At 37.6% G+C, this 15504-nt stretch overlaps 1 protein-coding gene across 5 annotated transcripts in view; it reads right to left on the minus strand.

The window, feature by feature from the left end:
• Positions 1-15504, minus strand: part of LOC106169088 (dynein axonemal heavy chain 5) — a 60828-nt gene that overhangs the window by 13764 nt on the left and 31560 nt on the right. For 4 of the 5 annotated variants that reach the window (XM_087010972.1, XM_087010975.1, XM_087010974.1 and 1 more), the window contains 24 exons: positions 13820-13978; positions 13332-13474; positions 12796-13036; positions 12281-12480; positions 11890-12043; positions 11277-11440; positions 10790-10997; positions 10234-10395; positions 9693-9917; positions 9325-9497; positions 8889-9067; positions 8444-8631; positions 7952-8146; positions 6707-7003; positions 6094-6340; positions 5471-5712; positions 5091-5231; positions 4467-4707; positions 4033-4310; positions 3433-3648; positions 2921-3151; positions 2432-2595; positions 862-984; positions 326-395 (listed from right to left, as the gene is read on the minus strand). In XM_087010972.1, coding sequence (XP_086867098.1) covers positions 326-395; positions 862-984; positions 2432-2595; positions 2921-3151; positions 3433-3648; positions 4033-4310; positions 4467-4707; positions 5091-5231; positions 5471-5712; positions 6094-6340; positions 6707-7003; positions 7952-8146; positions 8444-8631; positions 8889-9067; positions 9325-9497; positions 9693-9917; positions 10234-10395; positions 10790-10997; positions 11277-11440; positions 11890-12043; positions 12281-12480; positions 12796-13036; positions 13332-13474; positions 13820-13978 — 4641 coding nt within the window. Of the gene's footprint in view, positions 1-325; positions 396-861; positions 985-1450; positions 1574-2431; positions 2596-2920; positions 3152-3432; positions 3649-4032; positions 4311-4466; positions 4708-5090; positions 5232-5470; positions 5713-6093; positions 6341-6706; positions 7004-7951; positions 8147-8443; positions 8632-8888; positions 9068-9324; positions 9498-9692; positions 9918-10233; positions 10396-10789; positions 10998-11276; positions 11441-11889; positions 12044-12280; positions 12481-12795; positions 13037-13331; positions 13475-13819; positions 13979-15504 lie in introns of all 5 variants that reach the window. The other variant, XM_087010973.1, reaches the window with a different exon arrangement.

A 15504-nucleotide genomic window follows, 5' to 3' on the forward strand; every position in this document is an offset into this window, starting at 1 on the left:
AATGTAAGTACTTTCAAATCATAAAATTTACAACTAAGACTTCCACTTCCATTTAACAGACAAGTACAGAGCATTTTCAAAACAATGCTGTAATATTGAGAAAAAGTATGTATTTGAAATAAGTTTTATATGCTATAAAACTATGCTGCCCACACCATGTTGAATCTTCCCCTTCGTCCACTCCATTGACCTCTGACCTCTCAATGACCTCACACATGACCTGTCATATTACAAATGCCCATTCACCAATTCACACAAAATATTTTCCACCAAATAATCATGAACACAACAAAATCTGTTCATCATTAAGGAAACATCTACGTACGGGTTCATAAATCTTGGGCATGTCAAAGTCTGCATCCTCTGGTTCGTCCCCTGTAGCCTCTGGGGCATCTCTAGAGTATGAAGAAAAAAGAACACATTTAGCAAAAGTAAACTTGAATGTTTATTGAGCTGAAAAACATGATCAGGATCAATATGAGTCTGTAGGACATTCAGATCATTAGAATTTACAATTTCAAAAAGTAATAATTAAGAAAAGAAATATTATTATGGAAAAATCTAATACTGAATAAAAAATCTCTAAGAAATGATATTAGAGAAGTCACTTGGTTTTCACTTATTTTCAGTCATACACTGTGACATGAGGTGATGCAGAAGCCACCATGCATGCATTTTCTATTATTTGGTGTGAGCATGCATGTGCATGTGTGAAAATATACGGGTTATAATGAGGTTATTTCATAATTGTTATAATTTACATTAATAATGTGCAATTTTCAATGCAAACAGCCTCACAACAGTAAGTGTTTTCAATCCATTATGATGTTAAACACAATGACAATGACAACTTGTTAATACCTCAGGAAGTCCACAAACCAGTGCGTCTGCTGCGTGTGTTCTGAAATCTCTTCTCCAATCTCCTCAGTGATCACACGGCCCATGGTTTTCTCGAACCACTTGTAGTCGTCAAAGTTAGTGAACCTGTCACGGGTGAGAGGTGTGCAAACAGTGCATCAGTGACCACAGTCAACAACACAAATTGTGCAAGTTAATAATGGATTAAATCCAATGTTATATTTAAAAAAAAATCATCATTTTTCTGGATTTCACTGTAGTCGCAGTTGTGAAACTCCTCTCTCCAGATTAAATAATTAGTAACCAATCATGTTAGCTGAAATAAGAATACTGGCACAATCTGTGTTCAACCTTTTCTCTTCCAAATAATTCCTCTTACAATATGGCATTCAAGACTGAAAACAAAGATTGGTTAAAATATAAACATAGCAACCAAAGTGCCCTGAAACAAAGTTAACACACATCAGATTAGTTGGTTTCAAACAATACCATGCACCCCTCCCCCCTCTCCCATTCCTCCAAACATCAGTGCCTCCAACACAACCCAGTCCATGTGCTGCAGTGACCAGTGGTCAGTCCTGGTCAGTTTTACCTAAAGAAGTCCCCAAACCAGGGTTCCAGCTCAACCATGGGGACTTTGGCCTCTCCGATATCCTCTCTCACCACGCGAGACACGGTGCTAACAAACCAGGTGTAGTCATCGTATGATGTGAACCTGCAGGAGTTTGTGTTACAAAGGTGATGAAATAAACATTCAATATATTAGGTCTTGTGGCTCCTTTGGCACCATGCACTGTCAACCTAGACTGTGGATAAGACTCCAATGATACTGGTATATCACACTTAACACACAGGAAACATGGAATGAAGGCCTTTTCATTTTTTCCTTAATCAAAGTGCCATAATATATATTACCAATGCTCTGACTTTACAATTTTAGAATGATTATAAAACATGCGGTTTTCATGATAAAAGTACATCAGCTGATTTGCTTGTCTAGCCCTGGAATTATTTCTTTTTTATCTAAGCATCCTATTATATCAGGCTCAAACCCAATCTTTATGCACATAGACACTTCTAATAGGGCATTCACATTAGAAAGTTAACCGCAGTCGAGATAACTCCAATTGAATCGCGGTCAACTAAACCGAGATTATTTGCGTTCACATTGGAACCGGCAGTGATCAGTTGCGATAGAATTTCAGCAATCGTACTTCCTGTTAAGCATGTGCTCTATCGTTTGGATATGTAATAATCCAACCCTTTACATTTAATTTCTTCATTTCAGATATATGAGTTTACCCCATAACGGTGACAAAAGGTAAACATCCAGTCTTGACCGCGATTCGGAGTTAACTCTGATTTAACCCAGCTCCCGATCTGAGTTTATTTCGACCGCAGTCAGGGGTATGTCGTCCGTTCACATTAGAAAAGTTAACCGCTATAGGACCGAGGTCAGGCCTTAACCGCGGTCAAAAGTGCTAGTGTGAATAGCCTATTTTCAACAATGAATTATCTTATCAATTATATCAATCTGAAATTGAAGAATCTAAAATTTTCTAAACTGTTTCACCTGTCAGATATGACCCTGCAGCACTCATGTTTCCACAGCGCCATGACTGTCTTTTCGTCCTTAACGACCTCAAACTCAGTGTTGATCATGCCCTGCCAGATACGGGACAGATCACGCAAGTTAAAGATGTAGTGGAACTTGGCAGGGGTCGGCAACATCTTGATCTGGAGAGGAAGGATGAAAATAATTATGAAGCTTGGTTAACATCCAGATGACACCTCTGACATGAAGGATTTATTGATTGTATAGAAATACTGAGAACTTATTATATAGAGAAGACTATTCAGAAAAATAAAAGATGTGAATGACAGTTAACATATCCACCTGGGCAAATTTTAGTTTGATTGCACAAATATTAATAGGCACTTAATAAAGCAAATTTGTTTATTGTACTCAATAGAAACATGGAAAAGTCATCAATTGCAGAAAAGACGTTTTTAGAATAGCTGTTAGAAACCATGTGAGCACCAAAATTTTACTGACACCTACCTTAGTGAGCTGCCAAAGTCGTCTTGTTACAGGCACCAATCTTGCAATCAACTTCCTCACAGCCTCCGAAAACCCCCTCTCCTGGCAGTAGTGACCCTCGCCAATACAGCTGAAGATTTTGTCAATGGACGGGTTAGAAGGCAGCGTGCAGTTAAAGATGGTGAACTGTCTCTTCAGACGCTGTGGGATGTCGTTACGACCACCACCAGGGTGAATCATGGCTGCCAAGAACTGGAAATAGAGGGAGCCACAAGAGAGTGAGTATTCTGGCATTTATGAAGCTGTACAATGCAGTGACTGGTCTCCTTTACTTTGATGAAATATGAGTGAAAAACTATTATTCCTGTGTTTTTGTTTTTCTTTCTTATCACAATAACTCAGATTTTTGTGTATACTTTTTATTTGTACTGTGTTTTGTTGTCAGTAAATGTCTGCAAGTGTACGTGTACATGTGCGTGTGTATGTACATGTGTGTGCAGATATAAATTAAGATGAAAGTTGGCATTATATACCTGCATGTCCACAATGGTGGTGAAATCTCCAGGTTTCTCCAAGCTGTAGAATCCTTTCATCTCCATTAACTGGCGGACAATCTCATTGGCTACCTGATCTCCCCACTCGTTGATGATTGGCATGTTGACGTCATCAATGAACACGCTCATCTTCTTCCCTGCCGGAGGTCCGTAAGTGCTGCCCATTCTCTTGTCTACATAACTCTCCACTGTTCTCTGCGGGAAGTAAGGTCAATAAAGAGGTTATTTTCTAATTTGCTTTTTTTATTATCTGGTATAAATCCTATTTGTTTGTAGCATTTTGCATAGATATTGGTAAATGTAATATCTTGTACCTAGTTGATAATTTTGTCAATATTATATAAATTTTTTGACTTTTACTCAAACTAATATACAACCACTATGAAAAGTTAAATTAATCACCATTAATTTTTTCTATACTCCAATGCATAAAAATGCATATGCATAACTTTTTTAGTTTCTAAATCAAATACAAAATTGTTTCCACAACTTTTTAAAAAAAGTTCTTTATCAAAAGAAATTGCACCAATATTACTATAGAAGGTGACCTGGCAGCTACAAGCACCCTGTAACACCAACCTGGAACATGTAGGGCGTCGTCGCAGATGAGAAATTCAACGACTTGGCCATGTGCTCCTCGGGGTTGTATTTCCCCATGTAGCCATTGATCATGACTGTCTTGGCTGTCCCTTGTTCCCCTATCAGCAGCACAGCTTTCTCCTGCTTGGAGATGGTGTGAATGAGGAACTCAGTACGGACGTTGTCTACGTTGGGGACCAGGATGGAGCCATACTCAGGGGTGGTGTCTGGAGGGTAATGGTACGGTTCCACTTTGGTGTTCCAGTGAGACCAGGTGCCTGGAGAACAGGAGGACATATTGTTATCATAAAGTAATTGATTTGTTATTGTTAATTATACTTTAAATTAAGCCTGTCTTAAATTGTGTTTTATTTTGCCAAATTTTATTTATAATTTTGTAAAATCAGCAAAATTGCTGGCCTGTCAAATCTCACCATTTTCCTCTACTAAGAAATCAAACATGGTGGAATCTGGGAAACCATCAAGGTTTGGTAGATCCAATCTTATCTCTTCATTGTTGCGTAGGAATTCCTCCATCTTGGCTCTGTCGTCCCACTCTAGGTAGGCGCCAATGCTCCACATGAGTGTAAAGACGTACAGGTGCTCGTAGTGTTCCTTGGACAGTGTCTGTTTGTCTTCTCTGTTAGGGATGAGTCCTTGGAGGAGATTACAAGCCTGGAAAAATACAGACACAGAGCTTTGTATTGCCCCCATCTTTATCTATATTTAAAACGAACTGTTTCTGTTCTTATGAAAAAATTCATAAACCTGATCTTTCAGTGTGTTGTATTTGTATGTGCATATTGTACTTGCTGGGTCGCAGTCATTCGCAAAATGTTCCAGCAATTGGTTATCATGCAAGCATCAATAAGGAAATGAAAGCAACTTTCATTTTATCCAAGTTTTGCAGAAGGAAATCCAGACATCAAGGGACTTTAAAAACTGATCATATCCAGAAGTCAACCATTACCAAAAATCCCTCATGAAAAAAGTAAATCATTACTATTAGAATATTATCTCCACTGAGTGTCTGTTAATGTTCAAGATTTGTGTCGTACCTGGTTGATGACAAAGGCCTCCATGGTGTCCATCTTGAAGACCAGATTCTGTGTGGCAAACCTCCAGACCTCTGGGAAAGATGACTCAAACAGCGACATCAGGATACTCGACTCTCCCACTGACCGCGTGTTCAGCCAACCCTGGAGATATCAATGGAGGGGGTATTTTTAATTTATTATGCGGTATTTTTTGTAATTCAAATATATAATAAATAATTCCATAAATGAAAATTAAAAAATATGTATGTCTGTATGTTTGAAAATAAATGTACAGTTTAATATTAATAAGACTAATTTATGTAAAAAATGCAAAATAAATTAAGTAAATAAATAAATAAACAAATAAACAAATAAATAAGTAAATAAATAAATAATCTTACGGAGAGTATAGGGTTCCAATCCATTCCAGAGCTACTCATGTACACCATGCCATTCCTGGACACAGTGGCTGGAGAGGCATTATCAATGTTGTGTGGCTCAAAGATGATCTTACACAACGTTGCCATGGGGATACGGTCACCATTGGCCAAAGTCAGGGTCTTGTTGTCATCCAGGACAGAGTTCAGGTTTTCAATCCAGATGGCGTCGACTGGACCATCCAAGACGAGCCAGATGTGTTCTCCTGCAGAGACCAATAATCAAATATCACCACATCCTTCTTTCTTTATGAATTAAAGAGAAATAAGCTGAAAAAATATCTTTCCTCACATCAAATTCCATAATTTTATAAAGAGAAAAGCCATTTCTATAAGGGCAACATATCACACAAAAAGAGAAGTTATCAAAGAGAACAGTTATCACAAGTACCAGTTACTGATCCAGGCCTTCCTTCTGAATTATTTTATTTTCTTCCATTTTCCATTTTAAATCATTATTTGTAATTTTTCATCTTTTTTGTAACTTTGTACCTCCAATCAAATAATAATAATACAATGAAATATTTAAAAAAAATTGAAAAAAAAAAATGGAGTCTGTCCATATCAACCCATCCCTCTCCACCCACCTTTCTTAGCCCTGTGAGTCCTCCGCCACAGTGTAGAGAAGATACCGTCTGTCCAGTCATTGGTCGCCACGTCCAGCCGACCAAACATCTGGGGTGCTGTGATAGCCTTGGGGTTCATCCTCATTTCTCTATGGGGTTCCCCACAGTCTGTCATGGCTTTCATCAGGCTGTAGATACACTTGGTTTTCCCAGCGCCACTCGGCCCCAGTGTCATCATACCGTGACGGACACGCTGGGTCTCAAAGAGCTGGAAAATAAGATGGCAAACTGAATTAATATGAATTCTTAAATAATCAAATGGTTAAATACTCGTTTACATGTTCATTTCTTAATACTCAGTATCAAAAAAATATATATATTGTATAATTTTAGTCAACAAGTTTAATTATCATGACATCGTTTCTATCTCAATATTCTAGGCAATCTTACAGTATTTACATGGCACAAATCCCTTAACTTTGATCTTCAGCCATCCCCCAATATCATAAATGATGACTGAACACATGCCCCACCTTCTCACACATTTAAAATGAACTCTGTCCACCCCTCCCACTCACAAACATAAACACACAGTCCCCCCCCCCTCCCCCTCCACACCCCCCTGAATACCAACCTGAATACACTTGAGGACCCAGGGTGCGTGGTACACCAGTCCCACTTCCTCCACTCTGATCTTCAGGGCGTTCTCCAGCTCAGGGTACCCTGCCTTGTCCAGGGTGATCCCTGGGAACAAGTCGTTAATCAGAGACAAGAACAGCGGCTCATCCTGATCCACCAGTTTGGACAGGTTCATGTCACGAAGGACACGCATGACAATGGTCTGTTCTGTGTCGTTGGGGTTGGCACGCTTGTTGGTACCCAGGGTACGCAGCACGGAGAGGATGTTACGCAGACCAAAGTCGTAGTGGACCTGGGAAAGATAGAAAATAATTTATGAGAACATCATTTGATATTTGGTTTGGGATAGTAAATTTGCTAATGACAACAGAATGTACATCTTACAAATATTCAAACAATTTTTTTTCATTTTAGTCAGACAAATAAAGAAAGTCATTTCCAATAAACACCAGAAGATTTTATAAACAGAAAAATAATATTTTACACTTTTATTATTCTTATGCTTTTTTATTTATAGGCTGAACATGCACAGAAAAGAAATGTTAGGACCAACAGAAGACTAGAATCCTAAACCCAATGAATGATGGCATCTATCTATCACCTGAAACCAATATTCCCCTCATGCACATTTCATATTTCACTATGTTTTCTTCTATAGTTTATTGACATCAGAGGCGAGTAAAACTACTATAAGAATTTTTAAAATTGTTACTGAAGAAATTTCAATCAATTATTTTATCAGTAGTTGACACATACAGCATCATTTTGATTCAGGTTTTGAGATTTAATAAGACTGAAAATCAAAATTGAATTTCTGGTTATTTGATAAGTAATTCAATAAAATAAAACAGTTTCAGAAACTGCCTTGATACTTAAAGTTGTTGTTTCATCTGTCTGTAATTGAAAACAACACAAGTTAATGAGGTATATTCCAAAGCTCAAAATCTCTTTTTTGCAACGAGGTTGTCTGCTGTTTTGAAAAATATATATATTAAACTGTTTGTTTTGTTAGTACACTTTAAACTACAGAAAAATTTTACTACTTAACTATGAAAGATGAACACAATCTTCAGTTAGTCAACTGTAATGTATAGTTGGTTAGTAAAAGCAAACTTATGAATTAAACAGTGTGTGAATGTGTGTGCACATGCATGCTCAATTATGTGTGTGTAACAAAAACAAATGAAATTAAATAAACAGTATCAAAAAGATAAAGGATCAAACAGTTAAAGTAAAATACCTGTTTTGTAAGCTGTTCCTCACAAAGTTTATACAGGATGTAGAACTTTCTAGCCAGCACAATGTTCTCTATGAAACCACAGCTGGCAAGCTTGACGCGGATGATAATCTGACGATCCGGTACCATCATGGCGACTGTACGGAAATTGATCTTCAGATTCTCTGGCAGTTCCTGGCGTCCAGCATAACCAGGGTTCTATGAAAGCAGGATAAATGTATTTTCAAAACACATAGAATTACATATGTATCAGACCAGAGGTCAAATTATATAATTATTATACTGGATTTTATGAATCCATTAAAATATCTAAATCCATCCAGAAGAAAAAAATAAATATTAAATTCATAAGAAAACTAATAGGTTAACACAGTGATCTTTGTTACATCCTTTTATTTTTTATTTTCATACTAATAAATAAATAAATAAATAAATAAATAAATAAATAAATAAATAAATAAATATCACCATTATCTTCTATTTCTAGCAACCCACCATGGTCAAGAAGATTCCAAACTCAGGGTTCATGTCCACATTGTCGCCGTCAGTGAAGATGAAGTTCTTCTTCCTCTCCTTCTTACATGTCAGTACAATGGCGATCTGCTGAGCAGCCACCGACAGGACGGGCAGCTCAATTCTGTTGAACTCGTCAAAACAACCCCAGGAGCCAGACTGAGCCAAACCTGAGTTAGAAATAAGACAGTTAAATTAGAAATGAAATAAAATTATTCTGACTTGAAGGTTATCATTATCCTTGAAACAGTCACGAGGACATCATTCAATTTTCTATTAACATATACTTATTTGTGAGTAATTTTGTACTTACTGCCTTTGTAAAATTACTTGTATCAAAAATATGCATTTACTGAAATCTAAAAAAATGTAAAAATAGTACAAGACACTGCTTACTGTGTCTCACTGGTTTAAATTCCAGTCTCACCTTTGTAGATACGTCCTAATCCTCTGAAGTCCATCTGATCTGAGCAGTTGAAGACAACCACATATTTCCCCAGACATCTGCCCATATCTTTGGTGGTCTCCGTCTTCCCTGTCCCAGCTGGACCAGCTGGAGCACCCCCCATGGACATCCCCAGGGCCTGAGCCAGGGTGATGTAACATCTGGAAGAGATATAGGGGCGGAGAGAGTGAGTGGAAGGTCAACAAGGTCAACATGTGAAAGTGGAAGGTCAACAAGTGAAGTAAGATCTTTTCAGTAGAAAAAAATGCACATTTATTTGCCAATATCTTTTTGCAAAACATAGTACCATTAAGAGCACACAAATACTTTAAAATTTAGAAATTTTTACCAGTTTACGAAGTTTCACTTCGTCATTCACATTCTGAGATAGCAAATTTTGCCAGCGTGACATACTAACCTATCAGTCAGTGGAGTGATGACAAGTCTCTCTGTACACCCCAAGAATTCATTCTGGTAGATGAAGTCCACATCAGTAATGGAGATCAGGGTCTTGTCTTGGTCCTCAATGAAGTAGAAACGCGTCTGCTTCAGCCACTCGAAGTCCTGGGGGGACTTGATGTGCATACGACACTGCAGAAAATGAAATTTTTCGATAAATATAGCCCCAATATTTTTTTTATAAATTAGGTATAATTATCTAGCTTTAAAGCTAAAAGGAATGTTATCACATACCTCAGGTTTTTCAACTCAACACATCATTACAAGAATCTCTCAATAATTTATCTATATTTATAAACAATAATCAATATGACCATAGCAACCTACCAAGTCATCAAAAATGTCTCTCTGATGTACGTGGATGGTGATAAGGGTCTCGAACTTTGTCCTCTCCACTTTAGTCAACTCCCGTGTCGTCTGTGCAATCAGCAGGTTCAGCAGCTCCAGGAAGGCCTGGTTGGTGCCTGCCATGACTTTCTTGTCGTATTTGGCATTCTTCAGTGCCTCGTCAGCATCTCTTGTCCAAATCAGCTGAATACCCAGGAGACCAACCTGTAAAAGAAGGTGTTGCCATCAAACACGCAGTTGTTATCCAAAATATCAGGAGGAGTGTGCATGCCTGCATGCGTACATGTGAGAATTTCCATTTACTACCCTTGTCCCATTCTACTCCCATTCTATTGTTATATGTGTATGAAATCATGTGAATTTTCTCCCATTTTATTCCAGTGCTGATGTAAAAACTTTTCTAAGAGTGAAATGCTTAACGTATACTGATGATTTTCTTTACCACTATTGGCAGACAAAGTCAATACATTCATCTATTCCTTTCATTCATTCAATTATTTATTTGTTCAGTACAACTCACCTGTGCAGGGAACATGTTCAGGAACTCCAGCAGGTTAAAGCCGCTGTCCTGTATTGCCATGGCGGCAGTCCTGATGACACCATGGAGGGATTTCTGTGCCATCAACATCAGCGCCATTAGCCAGACCTCTACATTACCTTCTGCCTTCACTGGCTTCTCAAGCTGAAGGAAGGAGTGAGAATATATGACAGTGGCAGAGCACTAGTTAACAAGACCAGGTTTATGCCATGTGATGTAGTCAGATCACACTTTTAAGTAGCTTCAAACAATATTGAAAAAAAAAAATTATCTCATGGCACAGATCTTTTTTGGACTACATTTTCTAACATCGAAAGTTTTACCTAACTGAATTTCTTCATACTTATTTCAATATAAATCACTCTATTTGCTAGATATTATATTATATTAATACACCATTATTTCATGTACTGTTATTATATAATCAAACATATCGGGGTATGGAAATTTATTATCTATATCAATCAAAATTTACTTATGAGGTTCAAAACACACTGTGAATATTTCTCAGATAAATGTCACTTTCCCACCCACTTACATCAACTGTTTCTCCCTCTGAAGACACGATGGACAAAATCTGGTCGTAATTCTTCTCGTGGAACTTGACAAGTTTGGTGTTATCAAACACACTGAGGAGATGGGCCTGGATGGTGTGTGGGTCGCTGGCCTGACCCAAGATCTCCAGTAGGGCAGGATCCGACACGAAGAAGAAACGTGGGAAAAGCAGACGTTTCTTCTCGAGATAGCTAGAAAGTGGCATTTATCATTAGTAACGTATATTTTATTGTTTATGCAAGCTTGTTATACATTTTCATATTTTACTCATGTTTAAAATGTTTCTAAAAATGATCAACAATCTTAGTTTGACATAGAACTATTTTCTGTAGGCACACTGTCTCATATAATTTTTAAAAAATATTATCCATGTTTGACTGCAATTTTCAAAAATTAAAAAAAAAAAAAGAATAAGAATAATAAGAAAATGTTTCAAGCTTTTTTTCCTTTCAAAAAATTAATTCACCTACCCAGTGAGAGATTTCTGGCAAAGTTCCAGCTGTTCCAGCAGATGTGGCAGTAGCTGCATCAGGGTCTCATCACCAACACAGCACTGGATCACGTTGGGGGTCTCGTGGGCACGCTGCATGATGCGTATCCAGGACTTATCAATATTGGAGAACCTCTTGGCTTCCTGGGATGTTAAGGATAAAAATAAACATTTTGATTAACTGGTGGTAACATCCTTCAGAGTTAGAAAACTCAAGATTACAAACATCTTGATTTTATATTGAACTACTTTCACATTGATACTAAAACTAAAAATATGTAGAACCTGTTCGAAGTTTAATAATTTTGGATCAATTCATTCATCAAATACTAGATTAAATAATCACTACTGAAATTCATTATTTTTCTTCATTATAGGTTGATACAATGTCTTTCTCTCTATAGACAGTTGTAGTCCACTAGAATGAAATATTGCACAATGTATTGTTAAAATAAAGAAATTGGGGGGGGGGGCAGTTTAGCCAACAGCTCCTTTCCGATAATGGGTTACTACACTTGCTTATTTATCATACGTCAAAGCTAGATCAAATTTGAATCTTCAGTTTCTTTATGACACTGGTATCTGGTACCCACCTGTGGCAGCTGTTTAGCGATGTCACCTCCCACAAAGACGGCCTCCAGGTATACCCACAGGTTCTGTACTGTCATCCAGTTCTCAATGATCTCCGTGGAGTTAGACAGGTTCTGTACCCAAGTCTGGATCTGCTTCTTAAAGGGGGCGTTGTATCTGAGAGAATTGAGAAATAATCAAATTCTTTAAATAAATTGGAGATGGAATTTTGTCCTGTAAATTTCTAAAAACTAACAAACTAATACCTTTTTTCCCTGAAAATTTGAAACCACCTTAAAATTTTTCACATCTGGCATTTATATTTATTCCTTGGAAGAAACTGTTTGTGAAATGGTTATAATAGTTATAATTATCTGGCAATAGACACCCTTCAAATTTATCCTATTCACCTACCTGTTGCTAAGCAACGAACTCAGAATCATCAAAGAATCCTCCATCAGCGCCACAATCTCACTGGTGTTATCACCACGCAGCAGGAGTTCCCCGCGGTTCTTGAAGTTACCGAAATGGAAATCATGGCTATTCCATTCTGCGATGACCTGTTTCAGTTTGGCCTCGATATCCTTCTCCTTCACAGCCGAGATACAGATATCCTGGATGGGAAAATATTCAAATAAATTAAATATCAGTTGTATACATTGGGTCTGACAAATTTCTATCTATGAAAAATTGAGCACTGATCTAAAAGAACCAAAAACTGTTCCAGTGTAAGAGTGTAGTATCTTTAAAAAATCCAATTTTTTAAAACCAGTTCGATATCAAATACACTTGACAATTGCTTTGGCGAAGAATACTACAGATCAGTTCTATTTAATGACAAAGTAACATATATAATAATTTACATTTAAGGTCCACAAGCAATTCTGTTCCATCTAACACAACATTAAGACCTCCAACCTTAGACCTACCTCAATCTCTTCCTTGTACTTCAGCAGGGGAGCCTCCAGGATGTTCCTTAGAGTAAAGTTCTCGTTCTCCACATCAAACACATGTCCTGTCAGCTCCGCCATTCTCTGCCAATGACGTGGCTTCATTGCTTTGTTTGTCATCAACTCCAGTAGCGGAACCATCTCGTTAAAGTCATCAATAGTCTTACGCAGGTCTTCAAAAGCTGGCCATTCTTTTAGTGCTCGCGGCAGCTTGCGGCATCTGAAAGTAAACAAGGTAAGTATTAATTACAGAACAGAGCATGTTGCAACCCCATGTTGACATGAATGATGAGGTGTTTTCTGCCCCACCCTGTACTATCATCATCCCCTTCATCTTACTTGTTCTGAAAGTCCAGTACTACAGAAGTACAGGATTATGTATAATCAGAAACAAAAGAGGATTTTTATAAATATCTTTTTATCAAATGTTTCAAACAGAGCCATAGAAATCCCAGCCTGATATTTTCAGGCACATTCTGTCCCACCCTGCAGTATCATCACCCCAGTGGTCTTACTTGTTCTGAAAGTCTAGTAACTCTGTGTTGATTTTCTCAATGTTCACCTCCTGCCACAGAATGTCATAGTAACTATTGACTGTTTCTATAACAGCATTGTACAGGCCATACAACTTCTGGAGCAGATTCAGCTCCTTTTTGATCTAGAATGGAAAATAAAAGATTTTTTAAAACAGATGTTGCTTAAAGCATGATCTACATTTTACATACCTAATTAGAGTCACCAACATCAATTTCAGTCAATTTGAAAAATTATTAGTCTTGATCGACAATGTTACTTCCAATAACCTATTAAAATAAAAAATCACTAACCTAATCACTAGACCTTTGTGATCTTTAAACTTCCAGTGTGAGATTTAATAAAATTCCATATCTATTTTAGTTTAAAACAACTGGTCAAGACAAATTTTTCATTTTGCAATCACAGGATCCTTGTTACACTTTAATTAAGTTGATCTCGAACACCATTTAGTACCTTAAAGACATACCTGTAAGAGTTCTGGATAAGGTGTGACAGGGAGACCAAAAAGTTCCTCACCACCCGTGTACGTGGTGTACTTGCGGAACAGGGTGTCAAAGCGGTTCTGGAAAATCAGCAGCCTCTCTGACGCCTCTCTGGGGGGTACTCCTGCCACCATGGGGCCAGCCTGGTTGATAATAATGTCGTTAATTAATTTGAATACAAAATATTGGAAAAGGGAAAATGTGAGGATGTCTACATCTAGTCTGAATCTGGACCAAAAATGTGTCAGGCATCCATTGTTAGCAGTACTGAAACACTGTGGAGTTTGGTATATAAGAACCAGGTTTTGCTCTGTATTTTTTTATTTTAAAGTACTGAAATCTCTATTTAATAACTGAATGAACTTTAAAGGTGGGAAATTCACAAATATCATATAAATCCAACTTGTCTATATCCAAGAAATAAAATTATTTGATGTACAAGAAAGTCCAACTTATATGGCAGTCTGTACAGTATCAAGTCCATCACATCCACCTATAACCGAACTTCTACCGAGGCCAGTATCCACTCTCTCCGCGTTCAGTGTGACAACTGTAACCGAAGTCTCAAAAATCATTACGAGTTCAAAAAAGACATCATGTTCTTTAGACCCCATCCCAACAACATTGCTGACCCAGATTCTACCAACTGTCATAAATCCTATCACAGAACTGGTGAACTTATGCTTTAAAGAGGGAATATTTCCAGACTCATTCAAAAGTGCAGTAATCAAACCTCTTCTGAAAAAGAATAATTTGGATCATAATGTCTTTAATCACTATAGACCTGTGAGTAATCTTTCTTTCTTGTCAAAGGTGGTTGAAAGAGTCATGGCAACGAGGCTGTTTGACCATCTAAAACAGAATAACTTGGTGGAACAAATGCAATCGGCTTATAAAGCAAAACATAACACTGAGCTTGCTCTTCTGAGAATAAAAAATGACCTTCTGACTGGTGTTGACAATCATTCTGCAGTCTTACTGGTGCTATTAGATCTTTCAGCAGCATTTGATACAGTTGACCATGACACTCTTCTATCATTCTTCGAGAAATCAGCTGGAATTAAGGACAAGGCGTTGTCTCTCCTACGGTCTTATCTTACTGGTAGAACACAGCAGATATCCATCAACGGTGTACTTTCAGATCTTGAGCAGATGATTTTTGGTGTTCCACAGGGCAGCGTTCTTGGACCGATTAAATTTTGCATGTACACACTACCCTTGGGTGCTATACTACGACATCATCAAGTTGGCTATCACATATATGCAGACGACACCCAGTTGTACCTTAACTGTGATATTCTTAAGCCTGGAGATGCAATAACTAGAATGACCTATGCCATTTCAGATTTGCGAGAATGGATGATCAAAAGTAAACTAAAATTAAATGATGAAAAAACCGAATTCATGGTCATCACTCAACCACACTCAAAACACTTAGCTGAAGGACTATCTCTACAAATTGGATCTGCAATAGTTGGGGTTTCTCCTCATGCAAAAAATCTGGGGGTGTATTTTGATACTACTTTAAACATGGACAAGCAGATAGCCAACGTGAAAAAATCTTGTTTGTATCACATAAGAAACATCAGTTCCCTACGAAATAATTTAACAGATTCTGCCACTGCCACGGTCATTCATGCCCTAGTAACATCAAGGCTTGATTACTGTA

Source organism: Lingula anatina, chromosome 4 (genome assembly GCF_051362555.1).
Source record: "Lingula anatina isolate TDL-2025a chromosome 4, LinAna3.0, whole genome shotgun sequence".
In the NCBI taxonomy this organism is placed as follows: domain Eukaryota; kingdom Metazoa; phylum Brachiopoda; class Lingulata; order Lingulida; family Lingulidae; genus Lingula; species Lingula anatina.